Below are 18049 nucleotides of genomic sequence, written 5' to 3'. Positions count from 1 at the left end.
GGTGGTGGCGCATGCCTTTAATCGCAGCACGCGGAAGGCAGAGGCAGGCGGATCTCTGTGAGTTCGAGGCCAGCCTGGTCTACAAAGTGAGTTCCAGGACAGGCTCCAAAGCTACACAGAGAAATTCTATCTCAAAATCAACAACAACAAAAAAGACTGACTCCCCAGCTCCCCAGGCAGGCAGGAGCTCACACACCCCTCTAGTAGCAGCAGAGAATGACCATCCTTGCCTACCCCGCAGACAGGTGCTTGTTAGTTCTTTGGAGATGCACCTGGCGAGATTCCAGGTACCCAGCCACAGTCCCAACTAGAGCGGTGGAGTGGGCAGACTCCTGGGAGGATGTGGGAAGACCATGGGACAAGGACCAAGCCCGCAGCCAGGAGGAGGCAGGTGGGGAGAGAGGGGCTGGAAACACACTCCTCCTCTCCTCTCCAAGCCAGAACAGCAAAGAGGAGTCCTACTCTTCCCTTCCTCCCTTTGCCTCTTCCTTCTTTTTGAAGGAGAGCAGGGTAAATTTATTAAGGAAAAGTGGGAAAGAACTGAGCATGGGGGGGACTCCACCGGGAGAGAACCTGACTGGATCGTACTGGACCTTACTAGTTCCCTTCAGATCTGTAGATCTCTGATATCCTGGCCTTCACAGTTGAACACTGACTGGCCTCCTGACCTCCTTTTTAAATGTATTTTTACTTTTATTTATTTATCTTGAGACAGGGTTTCCCTATGTAACCTTGGTTGGCCTGGAACTCGCTACATAGACCAGGCTGGCCTCAAACTCACAAAGCTCTGCCTGCCTCTGCTTCCCAAGCGCTGGGATTAAAGGCGTGTGCCACCAACCCCAGACCACCTTCCCTAATCTTAAAAATATCAATCATATTTGAAAATAAATTGGGACTGGAGGGTAGCTCACTGGTAGAGCAGTGGGCTGGCACATGCAGGGCACTGGGTTCCATCCTCATTACAAGAAGAAATTATTTCTGAATAAGCACTCATTTCATATGGAACAGAAGAGTCCTGCATACCTGCTTCTCACAGGGCTCCCAGAATTCCTGCTCCCGGGCCTCTTAGTTCTAAAAGTAAACAGTCACCCAGGGCTAGCGCATCCATGTATGTCCTGAATGTGTGGGAGGCAGCCGTTATTGGTCAGCTCTCAGTGGCATCCAACAGGCAGAGAAGACGCCAGATGAGTCACAGGACTGTTAGTGGGCAGGGAGATGACTGTCCAAGGGGAGGGCACAGTGTGTGCAGAGGCTTAGATGGGACACTGCTGTGTTTCTGGGACTGTAGTGGCCTTTTGGTGTGTGGGCACAGAGGAAGCATGCAGACTGGCTGAGCTAGCCTCCCACCGCCAGGGGCCTTTGGGCTGCAGTCAACTGCAGACTGAGCTCTCTCAACGCCTAGAGAGGCTTTGACTATTTGTCTCTTCCTAGGAAGAAGGATGGGTCTGAAAAGGGTCGGCCCTGGTCAGAAAGACCCCTGGTATCTACTTAGCTAGAAGGCTGGGCTGGGTTTGGGACAGGGATTCCCCAGTCTGTGTATTTGGGAGGGTTAGGTAAACTGACAAAGACTTAGTACAAAGCTGGCACTGAGTGTGTGCCCAGTTAGTGCTACAGTTATCATGTGACCTTCGCTGTCTCACTTCCTGCTTGGGGGGACCCAGGCACCCCCTTGCACAGCCTGGGCCCCCATTAGGCTACAGACTCCACCTTGGTTTTCTAGGTAGGCACGAGGCTGGAGCAGAGCACATGAACCCGTGAGCCTGAGCCTCTTCAAGAGCAGAAAAAGACATCCCTGACCGGCCCCTCATTTCTGCTCCTTCTCACCTTCTCACTCACCTCCCTGGAAGAACACCTCCACTCATTACAGCGCCACAGCCAGGCCCTGGCTCACACCCTGCTAAAGGCACTGAGCAATTAGATTGTTAGCACAGCCCCCACCCACCTGCTCCAGCCCCGTCACTTGGTTCCAACCCCAATGCCTACCTCTCCATCCATGGCAGGCTGGCCCTGGGGCCTTTGCCCTGCAGAGCCCCTCCCTCCCTTTCTTCCCCCAATTAGGGGCCCCTTTTCTCACAGAGCCCTCCTTTCTAGCCAAAGGCCCCCCAGCCTCCGAGAAGTACGACGCTGTGCTGTCTCCGGTCTTGCGGTGGCCCCTAGTAGCCCTTTTAATCCAGCAAGAAGTCTTTCCATAGGGGAAGCTGCCGTCCTGTGACCTTCTGGCCCGGGTACAGCGGCTGGGATGTCTATGATAGCTCGTTCTTCTTTGGCTCCCCCTGCCCCTTTGTCTCTTCTTGTCCCAGTTTCTCTGAGTTCTCTGGAACTGTCTTCCCTTGGCCCCTTCATAATGACTTCTATTTTCCTTTCAACTCACCCACATTGTCTGGGCCGGGATCCACCAAGACCTGTCAGATCCCTGATTGGATAGATATCTCTTAGTAGTGGCCCTGTGTTGACCCCCTGTTCTCAGGGCCCTGGAGCCCTCAGCTACAGAGGGGTCAGCAGAACTTCCAGAGTATTCATCCCCAGAGCTGCAAGCAGAGCAGAGCTTTGGGGAGAGACAAAGTGACCCAGCAAGCAGGCCTGTCAGAAGCCTTCCTAGGAAAGGCCTGTTACTGACCGGTTTACACATGCCTTGCTCGTCCCCAGATTCACAATCAGTGCTGAGGGCTTCCAGGGCCCGGGGGAAGGGCCTGTTCCTTGTCGTCCCTGTCTAAGGTTGATGGGCTGAGGTTGGGCAGAGCCTGGCACCAATGCCCAGCTGCTGTCCGGCGTTCCCACAGCTCCGGTGCCAGTGTGTGAGTGAGGAAGTGAGGGAAGGTGTAGGAGATGGGACTCCCCACCATCTTTTGGCTGGGATCACAGCCAAAACCCTGAGGCTCCAGGAAATGATGGAACTGGGGAGCAGCCATGGGGTAGGTGGGGGCTGGCTGGCAACTCTCAGGAAGGAGAGTCCAGCGGGGCTGGCATGGGCCAAGCCTCCTGCAGAATGAATGGATGACAAGGGCCCTCTCTTCCCCAGGGCCTCTCCTCAAAGGCCTTGGCTATACTGTTGAATGGGAGGGGGTGGAGAGGAAACTGAGGGCCACCCGAGGAAAAGCAAGGTTGTTCCCAAAGGCCGTTGCACCCCTAGGAGAAGGCTCTGGCTAGGGTTCCTGGCTGGGGCTCAGGCCCAACTTTGGCTTGGATCTGCTGAACTAAGGGGCAACTTTCTTAACCTTTCTGAGTCGCTTCAATTTCCTCTGCCCTGGTTAGTGTCCCCGCCCCTCTTGATCTCTCTGCCTCTACCTCCTGATGGAAGTTCTTGGGGCTATGCAGGAACAGCAACTCCACTCTGGGCACCATGGCCTAAGAAACTTCTAAGTTGCTGCAAATCAGTGACCAGTGACCTGCTACTTGCAAGCTGTGTGGCCCGCAGGAGCCCTCTTGGCTTCCCAGACCTGTCTGCCAAGGGCCTGGGGCATCACCAGGATCCAGGGACACGTGACCAGGGTGGCCAGCACAGCTGCTTTCCAAGGTTCCTTTAGCTTGCTGGCCCGTGTGTCCCACAAAACTTTCTTCCAGTTTGTGGTTGCTGAGCCTGGGCTGTTCTTTCACAGTACACATCCATGTTTTTTGCCTCACCTTTCAGAAGCATCACTATATTCCTGTGTCCAGTTCTTTCCCAGACTGACCATTTTTCCTTGGTCAGTCCTTCTTGAAGTCTAACCTGTCATTGTAGGCTGCCCCTCCCCAGGGGATGGCCTCTTTCCCAAGCTACTATGCAGCTGGAACCCAAGGGGAAAGGGAGGGTGGCAGGTTCTATGGTAACCCTGAGAAGAGAATGCTTCTCTTCTCATCTGCATACAGACAGGCTCATCTGCATACAGACAGGCTCATCTGCATATGCTCAGTGGGACTCTGAGAGCGTATACTTGAGTGAGTGACTGCCTGGTCCCACCCACTTCAGTCGTGGAATCCCTGTTCAGGGAGGGACTCCCCTCGGCCCCCTTGCCCTTCTGACCCTGTCTGGGTCTGGCTAGGTCTTTCAGTTACTAAAAAGCAGCCCACCCTCTGTAGCTACCTCCGGCCTCTGCTTGCTCCCATCCCAATCTCTTCCCTGGTCTGTTGAGAGAACTCCTTACCCCTACCCACCCTCCACAGATCCCATGAGGTTCCTAGGGAGCTGCTAGAGCAGGCACAGGGTTGGCTCTGGACTGGCCACCACTTCCCACCCCTAGGCCCCTGAAGACTGGTGCTCCAGCCTGGTAGTGGGAGGTGATGGCCAGTTTTCACTTGTCCGCACAGGGACCTACCCTTGGGGCCAGGGTGGGTCCTGTCAAGGTTAGCCTGAAATGAATGCTAGGACATTAATAAGCACTATTCTGGCCCGATGAACTTAAATAGACCAGCAGCACCCATAGCCCTAGTCAGACGCCAGGCCCTGTCCTTATGGAGGATCCTGAGGCTCGTGGGTCTCAGGGGCTTTCCTAACGGTGACATGCTGAGGACTCTGCAGCTGGTCCTACCCCTCCATAGACTTGGTTCCTTTGTAAAACGAGGAATTGAACTAGACCAGGGCACCCAAGCAGGTTTAGAACCCAAGGCCTGAGCATGCAAGGCAGACTCTTTGCCCATGAGCAGGCTGAGGCTACCATGACTCTGGAAGAGCCATCTTCAGGCAGTGTCCAGTGTGTGTCAGTGCATGGATACTGGTGGAGAAGCACTGCAGTGTCCTGTGTGTGTCAGTGCAGGGATGCTGGTGGAGAAACACTGCAGTGTCCAGTGTGTGTGTGTGTCAGTGCAGGGATGCTGGTGGAGAAGCACTGCAATGTCCGGTGTGTGTATGTCAGTGCAGGGATGCTGGTGGAGAAGCACTGCAGTGTCCAGTGTGTGTGTCAGTGCAGAGATGCTGGTGGAGAAGCACTGCAGTGTCCAGTATGTGTCAGTGCAGGGATGCTGGTGGAGAAGCACTGCAGTGTCCAGTGTGTGTATGTCAGTGCAGGGATGCTGGTGGAGAAGCACTGTAGTGTCCGGTGTGTGTGTGTCAGTGCAGGGATGCTGGTGGAGAAGCACTGCAGTGTCCTGTGTGTGTCAGTGCAGGGATGCTGGTGGAGAAGCACTGCAGTGTCCTGTGTGTGTCAGTGCAGGGATGCTGGTGGAGAAGCACTGCAGTGTCCAGTGTGTATGTCAGTGCAGGGATGCTGGTGGAGAAGCACTGCAGTGTTCGGTGTGTGTCAGTGCAGGGATGCTGGTGGAGAAGCACTTCAGTGTCCAGTGTGTGTGTGTCAGTGGAGGAATGCTGGTGGAGAAACACAGCAGTGTCCAGTGTGTGTGTGTGTCAGTGCAGAGATGCTGGTGGAGAAGCACTGCAGTGTCCAGTGTGTGTGTGTCAGTGCAGGGATGCTGGTGGAGAAGCACTGCAGTGTCCGGTGTGTGTCAGTGCAGGGATGCTAGTGGAGAAGCACTTCAGTGTCCAGTGTGTGTGTGTCAGTGCAGGGATGCTGGTGGAGAAGCACTGCAGTGTCCAGTGTGTGTATGTCAGTGCAGGGATGCTGGTGGAGAAGCACTGCAGTGTCCGGTGTGTGTCAGTGCAGGGATGCTGGTGGAGAAGCACTGCAGTGTCTGGTGTGTGTGTGTCAGTGGAGGAATGCTGGTGGAGAAACACAGCAGTGTCCAGTGTGTGTCAGTGCAGAGATGCTGGTGGAGAAGAAGCACTGCAGTGTCCAGTGTGTATGTCAGTGCAGGGATGCTGGTGGAGAAGCACTGCAGTGTTCGGTGTGTGTCAGTGCAGGGATGCTGGTGGAGAAACACAGCAGTGTCCAGTGTGTGTCAGTGCAGAGATGCTGGTGGAGAAGCACTGCAGTGTCCAGTGTGTGTCAGTGCAGGGATGCTGGTGGAGAAGCACTGCAGTGTCCAGTGTGTGTGTCAGTGCAGGAATGCTGGTGGAGAAGCACTGCAGTGTCCAGTGTGTGTGTGTGTCAGTGCAGGGATGCTGGTGGAGAAGCACTGCAGTGTCCAGTGTGTGTGTGTGTCAGTGCAGAGATGCTGGTGGAGAAGCACTGCAGTGTCAGGGTGTGTGTGTGTTAGTGCAGGGATGCTGGTGGAGAAGCACTGCAGTGTCCAGTGTGTGTGTCAGTACGAGGATGCTGGTGGAGAAGGACTGTAGTGTCCAGTGTGTGTGTTAGTGCAGAGATGCTGGTGGAGAAGCACTGCAGTGTCCAGTGTGTGTGTGTCAGTGCAGAAATGCTGATGGAGAAGCACTGCAGTGTCCAGTGTGTGTATGTCAGTGCAGGGATGCTGGTGGAGAAGCACTGCAGTGTTGGGTGCAGTAGTGTGGAAGCACCGAGCATGCACAGTGCTTGGAAGCCTGTGGGTTATTCCCTGGGAAGGGTTGGAGTTAATGGCTGCCTCTTGGGAAGGAGGGTGGATGGTTCAGCACGCCTCCTTTTCTTTTTGAGTTATCAGAATCACGCCATGTGTAATAGCATATTTTCTTTTTTTAGACAAATCTGGCGTTCAGACCGAAATTTATGGAAGAATTGTGTTCAGACAGGAAAGGCTGGGGGCAGGAGAGCCTGAAGGGTGCCGTTTGGGCTCTGCTCATGCTCCACCATCTTCTCTTAGAGTGTGGGAGGGACTGGTCTTTTCAGGAGTGTGTTGGATGTGGGTATTACAGGGGAAAGAGATCAAGAGCACACTCCTAGTTTCCTGCCATGGCTCTTCCATGCTCCCTTAAAGGCTGCGTCAGGTCTTGTGGCTGAGAAGTCCTGCCTGCTGTCCGTCTTGCTAGCCCTAGTCATTCCCTTCTGTGTTACTGAGAGGATGGTGAGAGAATAGGAGTGTGGGACAGGGTGCTCCTCCTCCGTGGACCCTCAGACCAGGAAGCAATGAGAGAACCTTTGCTGAGGGAGTGCAGCAACCCTGATCCACTCTGGTTCTTGCCTGGTACACCCCTGGCTGGGAGAGGAGTTTATTGCTCTGATGGTCTTGGAACCCCTTCTCGTAAAGCTGGAGGCTAGCAGAAAGCATGGGGGGGGGCTGCTCTCATGCCATCCTGCAGGTGGTGTTTGTTGCTCTATGATGGAGAACCCAGCACTCCCCAGTCCCTGCCCAGTACATCCATAGGCAACTACTGCTGTTCAATCTGCAACACTCTTTATTGGACATGGGATAGGATTTAGGGACCAGCTGAGAGGCAACAGGGGACATAGATGGGCCAGGCGGGACAACTTGCTGGCAGTGACCGGGTAAGCAAGGCCCTCGTTCCGTAGCTCTGGGGAGAAGCTGTCAGGTGGCACCCCTGTCTCTGTCCATTTCTGCGTGCTGGAGCCAGCCCTTTCTTAGTCTGGGAACACACTTCGCCTTGAAGGGGAGCGCAGAGTGAGGTCAGGTCTTCTTTGGCCTGCAAAGAGAAATTGTTAAGAGTCGAGGAAAAGACCTGTCATCTCAGCATAGAGGAACCAAAGGCAGGAAGATTGCTCTGAGTTCTTGGCCAGCCTGAACTACACAACAGGGCCCTGTATCAAGACACACACACACACACACACACACACACACACACACACACACACACACACTTTCTCTCTCTCATATGCATACTCAAACACATATGAACACTTACACTCACAACACATACTCACACACACTCACACTCATGATGGATGGAGACCTCAGTTAGGAGCAGACAGGGAAAAAGCCACCTGTAGTCTGGGAAGGGAATCCCTCCTCCAGAAGACAAGGAGCCTAGTGTAACCGTCTCTCCTAGGCCATCCCAGAGCACTGAGGGCAGGATGTCCAGGATCTGATCCTAAGAATGGTGGAACTGTGGCCAGAGCCCAGGGAACTCCGGTTTGAAGGCAGAAGCGTGCTAGAGAGCAGTCTAGGAGAAACTGAGTTCAGCGGCTGGCCAGCCTCTTCTCCAGTCCTGCTTCAACCCCTGGGAACTGGCAGAGCCTCCCTTGGAGACTGCCTGTCTGGTTCTCCGAGCTTTGGCCCTGCAGCTGTGCTGGGAGCCTGGTCCACAGGAAATCAGTCTTGGGAGGGAGGGAGGAGCCCCAGGCGAAGCACAGCACAAAGGGCTGCCAGGCTGGTGACTCTGGGGAGCAGACTGGGGACTCTGGGGACCTCTGATTGTGCCTGTGAACCTGGGGTCAGGATTGCAGGGCAGATTAATTGGATAAAAGCCAAGTGGTAGCCAAATTTAGGCCAGTGCTCAGAAGCACAGGTGACCACAGCCTGCAGCTTAAGAAGTCCTCTACCTACCTTAGCCTTCCGACAGGGGAATTCCAGGAAGAGGAGGGAATCTCAGCCACACCCCTGTGACACCACCTGCCTGTAACCTGGACACTCCTCAGCCTCTCCCCTCTGTTTCTCTTCCCTACCATTGCCAGGCCTTAACCTTGACCTTGACTGGAGGAATTGGGCTGAGAAGTCTGTAGGCACTGACAGACCCCCATGTCCCCCCCCCCCAAGATAAGGATTGTATTTATAAACTTGGGTTCTTCCAGGCTTGGTTCCCAGGTCACCTGCAGGCCCTCAGAGTGCTCCCCCACCCCAAAAATTATTGCCTGGCTTCCTCCACACTCCCCTATCGCCTTGGTCCCACTCCCAAGCTGGCTGAACCTGGAGTGATAACTGGTGTGTAACAGGGCCTGAGAAAAGGTTATAGATGGGACTGGGGTAGGGCCTACCCTGGCTGGGGAGGAGCAGTCCAGATGACAGGGCCAGCCAGGGTCTCCTAGCAACAGGAAAGTGGCAGGGGGCTGGGAAGAGGGGTGGGAACAATGATATCATAAATTACCCAGCCCTCCCACCCAGCCCCCTCTTAAGCAGGGTCCTTTCCCTCCCCACCTGCTTCTCAGCCAGCTGGCCCTGCTCAGTACCAAGGACTCTTCCAGCCAAGGCAGCTAGCCATTCCTTACCCTCCGCCGGGAGATAGAAAGAAGGGGCTGGAGTTCTTGGGGACCCTTTGGAGCCTTCCCAGTAGGCCTAAGGCCTCACCAGCCAGCCTAGGAAATGGCCCCTCCCTGGTAGTCCCTGGCTCCTGCCTCCTCTAGGGTGCTGACAGGAAAGAAAAGAAAGTTCCAAAACATTTGGGGACATTGAATGGAAATCCCCACGTCTTTTTTGAATTTTTGTTTGTTTGTTTGTTTTTTGTTACATTTGAGGGGGTGGTGTGCAGGCCGTGGTACATGGGTGGAGGTCAGAGGACAACTTTTGGGAATCAGTTTTTCCTTCCACACGTGGGTCCAGCATATCCATTTCACTGTCCTCACTCCCCAAGTCTTTAAGGGGCATTTAAACGTCTTACCAAGTTAATTAACCCTCCATTTCGTTTCCCACCATCCAGGGAGAGGAATTGCTTTAAAATGATGAAAGCTGGCTGGTAGACCCTTTCTTGCCTTTCACTTCATCCGTGGAGAGCTAAGAGCTGGTGTGACAGCGACAGAGATCGGGACGAGATGCTTGGGAAGGGTTCCAGAGCCAGGAATGAGAAAGACTGTGCAACTTCCTAACCAGAGAGAGAAAATGTCTGTCTTAGGATCAGGAAACGGGATCTGCCCGCACCCCGCTCTGCCCCCCACGTCCCTGGCAGCTGGAGATTGAACCGGTACAGGCTAGGGCAAGCACTCTGTCACTGAGCTACAGCCCCAGCCCAGAAACAGGATCTGAACTTCCAGACACACTGAATACAGTATAGCACAGAGCCAGTCAGAGTGGCCTATTTTGGCCATTGCCATTTTTTTTTTAAGACAATCTGACATCATAACCCAGGATGTCCTGGAACTCATAATCTGGCCCAGGCAGGCCTCGAATTTGTAGTAATTCTGCTGCAGCCTCCTGAGTGCTGGGATTGCAAGTGTGTGTCTCCACATATAGTCTGTGTGGTGCTGGGGATGGAATCCAGGGTCTTGTGCGATAGACAAGCACTATACCAACTGAGCTGCGTCCTTTGTCCTGACATGGTAATTAATTAATGGGTTTTGTTTCATTTGAGACAGGGTCTCACTATGTAGCTCTGGCTGTTCTGAAATTTGCTATGGTGACCAGGCTGGTCTTGAACTCATAGAGATCCTCCTGTCTCTGCCTTTCAGGTGCTGGGATTGAAGGAACGTGTCATCATACCCAGAAATTCGGCTTGTTTTTGAGACCAAGGTCTAAGTATCTGGCCCTGGCTGGCCTCACACTCACCTTTCTGCTGCCCCAACCTTCTAGGGGCTGAGTGTACAGGCATGAAGCACCGTGCCTAGCTTTCCTGGCCGTTTGCAAAAACCAGATACTGATATGGATTTTTAAGGGACCTGTTTTCTGTCCCTCAGGCGCCCCATAGGAAAATCCAAAGAGGAGGTAGCGCCCTGAGTACAAGATGGCAGCCAACTGTCATAGCAACAGCTAAAGGAGTCTGGTTGGCTGTGGGGGCGGAGCTGGTGTGCCAGCTGGTGCCAGATGGACAGCCCAGCAGAAGGCAGCCCTAGCTGGTGAAACTCCACCATGCTCAGGCTCTCTTCCATATGCCAGCCTCGGCCTGCTCCTCCCCTCCAGTCCTGGATGCCCGGGTGCCGCTGGTGGGGGCTAACACCAGTGCCATCCTTCCTTGACTCCTGCTTGCACAAAAGGGAGACCTGTGTCCACACAAAAGACCCTCCATGCTCAGAGTCTCCCTGGACCATGGACCCAAGGATCCCCACAGATTCTAAAGTAGCTCACTGCTGACCGTGTCCAGGACCGGAGAATCAGGCTGGAAGGCTGTGGACCAGGGCTTACAGGTCCTCATACATTTCACTGAACAGAGATTCCACAGTGCCTGGCTCATGCTGCTCTGGAGAACAAGGAGAGGACCTAAGGAAGGAATGGGGTTAGCTGTAGGCAATCTGGGAGCAAGCCTCCTAGTGGACTAGATCACTAGTACCAACAAGAGATGCCACCCTCTAAGACAGACCTGAGACACAGACAACTCCAGTCACTAGACAGGCAGCTAGTGTGACTCTACTCCCCTCAGCTGGCATCCTAAGGCCCAGGCTTCTGGGAGACTTCTGATCTGCCTACTTCCTCTTACTGTATCCTTCAACATTCAGCATTGAACACCAGACATTTGCACACTATCCTACAAAGAGCTACAGAAGTTAGGTCCGGAAGGCATTGATCACTTGACTCTCTGCTCCTCTACTAGCAAGTGAGGGAAGTCAGAACCTGTATCCCCATCGGTTTGTCCAACCCTAACGCTGTCTTTTACTGTCCTTCCTGTAGATTTGAACCCTTGACCTGTAAGTCATTCCACTGTCTAAAGTGTTTCAAACCCAAAGAGCAATTAAAAGGGCCGGGTAGGCAGCAAGGGCTTGATGATGAGGGGGATGTCTCTCCTCACTGCCGATAAGCAGGAAGGGGCACTGAGGTGTGTCCAGGAAAGAGCTTGTGCTTAGGAAGGTGAGTGTGATGTAAACCTGGAGGTGGCCTTCAGACTCCTTTTTGCTGTTTTTCCACTCTCCCACTATGGGATCCTCGGTGTGAGAGGTCCCCTGTGCTAGTCCCTCTAGGCTCCTGTGGGACCAGGCTCCAAACCTAGGAGAGCACTTGAGGGCTGGAGAAGGAGAAGCTAGATGACCCAGGAGGCACAGCTGGAAAGAACGGGAAGTGGGCAGAGGTGGGGCCTAGACCTGGGGTCTGACTGGGCAGGACCAGGAACCTGGCCTGGGAACAGCTTTCTACAACCTCTCTGGAAGACTCTGGCGAGGCCTAGCTTCTTTCTTCTCCTGCAGACCTCTGGAAGCCTGAGGCTACCTCCAGCCCTACCCCCAATGCACTGAAGGCCCCAGGAGCTAAGTCCCCTCACCTGACAGCCACTGCCGGCCACTTACAGAGAAGCCTTTGTGTAAAGCCTGGCATCTCGCTGACAGGGCAGCTTGGGGACCAGCAGTCCTTCCTCTCCTCCCTCCCGGACTTGCTCTCAGAGGATCCCCTCAGACTAAGCCCTAGACCCCACCCCCAACTCTCACTATCCCTTGCTTCCTCCAGGAAGTTTCTGAGTACAACTTCCTCCTCTCCATTTTAACGCCAGGTCCTTGACTTCTTTTTGTTGTTGTTGTTGTTGTTTTGGTTTGGTTTGGTTTTTTGAGACAGGGTTTCTCTGTGTAGATTTGGAGCCTGTCCTGGACTAGCTCTGTAGACCAGGCTGGCCTCGAACTCACAGAGATCTGCCTGCCTCTGCCTCCCAAGTGCTGGGATTACAGGCATGCGCCACCACCGCCCAGCCCCAGTCCTTGACTTCTTAAATCTTTTGGTTTTAATGTGAGAGCTCAGAAGTCATCAGGTTGTGTGCATGTGAAAGCCCCGGAAGTTGGCAGCCAGGTGCCACATCCTAGCCTAGACCCCACTATTTAACCAGCCTCCCTGCTTCAGCATCTAAGGCTCCACTTCCTTTGAGGGACAGGCAAGTCTCCAGATAGACCATGCTTTTCCTTTCTGACAGCTACTTAGTCCCAAGTACCTTGCATTACTGCTTTATCGGTGCCCTCCGGGAAGCCACTGGCATGTTGCAGGGCAACCTCTGGCCAGAGGTGAGTTATGTCTACTTTCCCACTAGACTGCCCGCTCTACAGGGCTGTGGGAGTCTCTTCCAGCCTGTCGTGAACGAGGCATCCAAAGAGCGTGCCGACTCTGTAGGAGCCAACGAGGAGGAATAAGGAGAAGAAAAGCTTGAACACCCGAGTTGGCACACGGAGGGAATGACAGGGCTCGGTGAGACTGGTTTGGACATAGGACAAGTCCAGACAGTGCTCAGGATTTGAACCTGGGGCTGGAGAGATGGCTCAGGGGGTAAGAGTACTTGTTGCTCTTCCAGAGGCCCTGGGATAAGTTCCCAGCACCCACATGGCGGCTCATAACCATCTGTAAGTCCTGTTCCAGGAGATCCAATGCTTTCTTCTCCTAGGGCACCAGGCATGGATGTGGTGCACATACAAACATGCAGGCATTCCTATACATAAACTGAAATAAATTCACAAAATTAAACATTTGAACCTGAGGGTCTACAGGTTTAGAGGAAAGGAAACGAGAGTGTGGGTACAACTCATGCCAGTGAGCAACTGGACTCTCTGAGTGGGACCCCTCTTGAGCTCTGCCACCCCAGAGGCTAGAAGCACAGGCACCTTCCCAGAGTTCTTCACAGTAGGGCCTGGGCATGGCACCATTTCAGGCTCTAGGCTCTGACTTGAGAGCTAATGGTAGGTCACTGGGAAGAGGAAAGGGTGTCACTTAAGAAGTGAGTGAGAGTTGCTACCTTCAACAGATGGTTGAAATGACCAAAGTGACCACGAGGGAGACATCAGGCGCCGACACCTCTGTGTGGAGCTGGCTGACCCAGAGGCCTGAGTGGAGAAAGGTAGGAACAAGTTACTTCATGAGAACATGAGAAGCAAGGCCAACCCAGACGCTGGGGAGGTCAAACCGGCCATTGTCCACAGAGGGCAAGGACAGCGGCTGGCCAGGTAAGAGGCGGTGAGTGGTCATAGAGAAGGCACGGTTTCCAAGGGTTGTGAAGGTAGCAGTGGCCAGCTGGGCAGAAGAATACACTGCTAGTATACAGTGGCTTTCCTTAGCCCAGAGACCCTCCCGCTCCAGATGATCTGCCTGCCCGTACCTTGTCCTTTACTCTCCTGCTGGCCTTCTCAACCCCGACTCTTCTAGAACCTTTGACATCACCCACAGTCTTGAGTCCTCTGGTATCTGTACCCAGTGATGAGTCTTCGACATCCTGCTTCGATGCTGACCCTCATATTCTTCTGGAAACGCCCCCTTCCCACCTCTCCCTGCCTCTTTACCTCCCTTTTTAATTTAACCGACAGTAATGTTCAGGTCTATTTCTGGTCAGCCAGGAAATCCTTCCCTGTGGTGTTGTTCTCCTTCATGTCCACCACCCAGGCTTGGCTCTCGGCCCACATGGCTCAGAAGCGGCCATTTTATAAACACCGGCTACCTAAGATGGCGGCTTCCCTCTTCCCGGTTACCATTCCCACAGCCTCCCGTCCTACCGGGCTTGCTTTCTGAAGCCTAATTCCGACAAGGTGGGGGGCCCCCGACAGAGGAACCGAGGCCAGAGGAAGCAAGAGAAAAAAAGGACAGAAAAGTCAGCCCCTTGGCATCTCTCTTTGGCATCTGAGTCCCACCCAGGGAGGGAGGGCAAGAGGGAAGAAAGAAAGTAGTATGAGTTTTTATTTCTAGCCTCTTCCTGCCACCTCCCCGCCAGATCTCCCCCACACTTTGATGAAAACAAAATCTCTCCCTTTTTCTCTTCTCCACCCCCCCCACCTCTTTTTTCCTGGCTTCTACCATGAGCCTCCTGCAATGCAAATGAACTGTATTATGCAAATATATGCAAATAAGGCTTAACGAGCGGAAGGAGGGGGCAGAATGCCTAATGAGTAATGGTGAGGGTACAGATGGAGGGTGTCAGGAATGGCTCCCTCCTCCTTTCAGTTCCCACAGCCTGGAGGTTTGCTAAAGGTAGCAGGTGTCCCTCATTTCTGGGAAAGTGCAGAAGGCCAAAGTCCCAACACAGCCTACTGCTTCAGCTGAGGAGTCCTAGGATAGCTTTGGCTCTAGGCAAAGGACTGGAGAGCTTAAGAAGAGAGGGAGTAAGCAGAAAGGATAGGTACCCACTGTCTACCCTTGTCTGGATGCTGGATATGCCAGCCTCACTGCCCTGTGGGCCTTTGGTTCCGGGTGCTGAGGGTGGTCCATTCGTAAGCATGGCATGGCTGTGCATTAGAGAGGAGGATTCTCAGGGGAAGATTCCCAGGCAGACCCAGGTTTCTCCTAGAGGTGGGGGTGAGAGCTATCTTTTTGTGTGCTTTGGGGTTGGGGGTTGGGGTGGTTACCATGGCAACATAGCCTAGAACACCCACCTCCCCAACATTCAGCCCCAGAGGACTTAGGGGTTGGGGGGTGGATAATGGATTGACACCCCCCGATGCCCCCGCCACCTGGCACTGCCAGCCGGAGATGGCAGCGTCAAATAGGAGAGAATGGTCCCTTTGTTTCTAGGCTCACGGTGTTGGGGGAGCAAGCATGGGCACACAGAAGGGCCTTTCCCAGGCCCCGTTCCAGTTTTCATGACTCCTGCTGGCCTCCAGAGACTCCTGGGGCCATCCCTGGCCTCCATCCCCTGGCAGATGGTGCCCCCCTTGCCTTTTCTCCTAGGTAAGCCTTCCCCATGCCTTCTGCAGGGCTTTCCCTTCGAGCCTTCTTAGACAGTGAGAACAGTCAGTCCTACCTCTTCCTGGTCCCCATTGATACTTCACATTCCCAGACATGCATCCTGTCTTTGTATGGAACACCCCCTGTGAAACTCCTGCCAGAACTGGGCACGGAGATTCCTAAAGGGGGAATCAGATGCAGAGAAGTCAGAGCCTTCAAGCTTCACTCACCAGATGGATGACCTGCGTCACACACACACACACACACACACACACACACACACACACACACACACACGATGATGTATATATATATATATATATGTATATATATGATGACAGAGTGAAGATGGCTGGTGTTTTAGCTTCAGTTGATCTGTACATTTTATGTCTTCCATGACTCCCATGGAATCCTTCCTGACCTCTGACCTTCCTATCACAGCTCTCCTTCTGTGTCTTCCCAAGTTCAAGCCCAGTGTTCCCGAGGCTGCCATGCCACATCTCTCAGCCTGTCTCCCGAGACTCCCCCAGACCCAGAATATAGCGCTGGATGTCTGCCTGGAATGGAGACAGGAAGACCTCCACGCTTCTAAAGGGGTCAGCAGGCTCACTCACCACTAGGAGCTGTCCGTGGTGCTGGACGTCACTGGTCCACACGTCCACAGGGCAGAGAGAGGGCGGGAGGGTGGAGCACCCACCCGCCCAGCGAAGAAGCTGAAGGGAAGAAAAGCAGAAACATTTGGATACAGTAAGAGAAAAGGCAATTTTAAAGGAAGTCTCCCTGCTATTGGAGGGGAGGAGAGCCTTGGAGTCAATGAGTGCTGAACTTTCCACCCCTTCAGCCTAGATCTTCAAGAGCTCCAGATTAGCTCAGCTTTCCTCGGGATCCTTTTGAAAAATCCACAGGCACAACAAGCAAGGCTGAGCCAGAGCTTTTTGCCCTTAGGGAAGAACAAGGCTGAGGCCAAAGACAGGCCTTTAGATTCCATTCTAGACACTAAGGCCTCCACAAGTAATTTAGTAATAAAGATGAACAAGAGATCGACTTGCCAGTGGCAGCAACATTATAGATATCGCAGGGGCTTGGGAGGAAGGTGAGTGTGTGGTCTCCACACAGAGATGAGACTGTACCGGGATGTGGATTCCAAGGCTTCATTTCCTCTCTGATTTTTAGGCTGGGCCAAGTCTAAACATCTGTATGGGGGTGGAGGGTGGTTTTAGTGTGTAGCCAAGTCTAGAAGCACAGGTCCAGAAGGAGGCAGATAAGAGAAGGTGCCTGAGCTGCTGGAGGAAGCGGCACCCTTACAGAAGGGAAGGACAGGGAAGAGAGAGGCTCAGGGAGGGAGACCCTGGGCCTCGCCTAGGCCCCATCAGGTGTCACGCTCATCTCTTCTGTGCTGTGGAAACTCAAACCACACAAGGCGCAGTGCCCCCACAGGGTGCCCTCTCACAGACACAGGGAATGGGTGCCACAACCTGAGGGCATGCCATTCCCCTCAACCAGAGGGTCCCGGGGAGGCAGCCGAGGAAGGTAAACAGTAACAATGGCCCCTTTCAGTGTCCAGACTCCAGCCCTTCAGTCCAATTAGTAGACACCGCAAACAGCGATTCAGCCGCCTGCAGCCGCTGTCATAACAAGCTCAGAGCTGCCTTAATGGGGGATTAGGGCAGGCGGAGGGGTGTCACTCCAGTCCTGGCAGAGCCTGGGTGGCAAGGAGCCTCCCTTTTTTCTCACCTCTCTCCTAGCCAAAAGCACACCCACCCACCCTTCCTCATAACCCTGAGTTCCCCATTCTCCTCAAAAGCCCAAAATGTTTTCTAACTCCCTTCTCCTCCTCCCCTGCAGTGATTCGAAGCCACCATTAACCTAAACCCACTTATTTCCTGGGGATGTTTGCCCATCTTTCCTATTGGTACGATAGCCTCATCTCCTCTATTGTTGGAGTCTTTTAAAAATTGTCCTCTTAGATGAGGTCTTAGTATGAACAAGCTGGCCTTGAGTTCTGGATCCTCCTGCCTCCGCCTCCTGAGTATTGGGATTGTAGCCATGACCCACTAAGCTTTTAGTCACTGTAGAATCTAGACATTTAATGGCAGACGGTTGTAACTATCACTTACACATGATGTGTAGGTCAGTTTTCCAGTCACACATGCTCTTGCTTAGGAGAAAGAACACAAAGCCAGACATGCCTGTAATCCAAGCATTGGAAGGTTGAGGCAGGAGGATCGCCATTAGTTAGAATCCAGCCCTGGCTACCTTGTGAATTCTAAGCCAGTCTGGGCTAAAAGAAAAACTGTGCCTCAAAAATTTGACAGAGAGATGTGGGTGGTAAGATGACTATGGATTGGTGACGGGGCCCAGCTCTCCCCAACAGGCGGCTTCCCATGGGCCCCTCCTGCCCCTCATTTCAAAAGTTTACAGTTCCTTGATCACAGCCATGCCAAAGGGAGCTTTCCAAGCTACAGCCTGCCAAGCCTCTGCAGTGAAGGATTCCTCCCCGTGGATGTCACCACCTGGTGTAGAGAGGTCATCCTTTGCTACACAGAATGATGGAGCAACTCAAAGGTAGTGTGTATGTGGCATGCCTGAGACCAGATTCCACCGTCAGCCTCACAAAACAAAACCAAGTTTTTTTGTTGTTGTTGCTTTTTTGGAGAAAAGGTCTCACTATGTAGCTCTGGCTATCCTGGATCTCACTCTGTAGACCAGCAGACCTCGAACTCACAGAGATCCGCCTGCCTCTGCCTCCCAAGCACTGGGATTGAAGGCGTGTGCCACTCCCACACTCTCAACAAGACTCTTTAGATGTCTAGAAAAGGTGAGGGTATTGTCTTTGGGTTGGGTCTAGGTGATCAAGCAAAATTTGAGTCAGATATTT

General features: G+C 53.4%; 1 protein-coding gene across 21 annotated transcripts in view; it reads right to left on the bottom strand.

The window, feature by feature from the left end:
* Positions 1-7117: 7117 nt before the first annotated feature.
* The window catches only part of LOC118585437, a 29555-nt gene continuing 18623 nt past the window's right edge, over positions 7118-18049 (bottom strand). For 5 of the 21 annotated variants that reach the window (XR_004945188.1, XR_004945189.1, XR_004945201.1 and 2 more), the window contains 5 exons: positions 15786-15884; positions 13256-13343; positions 10687-10818; positions 8670-9490; positions 7118-7381 (listed from right to left, as the gene is read on the bottom strand). Coding sequence is in view for 5 of the 21 variants with exons in the window: in XM_036190007.1 (XP_036045900.1) it covers positions 9384-9490; positions 10687-10818; positions 13256-13343; positions 15786-15884 (426 nt within the window). In the remaining 16 variants the exon portion in view is untranslated. Of the gene's footprint in view, positions 7382-8669; positions 9491-10686; positions 10819-12463; positions 12634-12933; positions 12964-13255; positions 13344-13615; positions 14733-15247; positions 15351-15785; positions 15885-18049 lie in introns of those variants that run through there. The other 16 variants (XR_004945194.1, XR_004945196.1, XR_004945191.1 and 13 more) reach the window with 16 other exon arrangements.

This window comes from Onychomys torridus, chromosome 6, assembly GCF_903995425.1.
Source record: "Onychomys torridus chromosome 6, mOncTor1.1, whole genome shotgun sequence".
Taxonomy (NCBI): Eukaryota; Metazoa; Chordata; class Mammalia; order Rodentia; family Cricetidae; genus Onychomys; species Onychomys torridus.
Note: the sequence above shows the minus strand (reverse complement) of the source record. Positions and strands in the feature narration are given on the sequence as shown.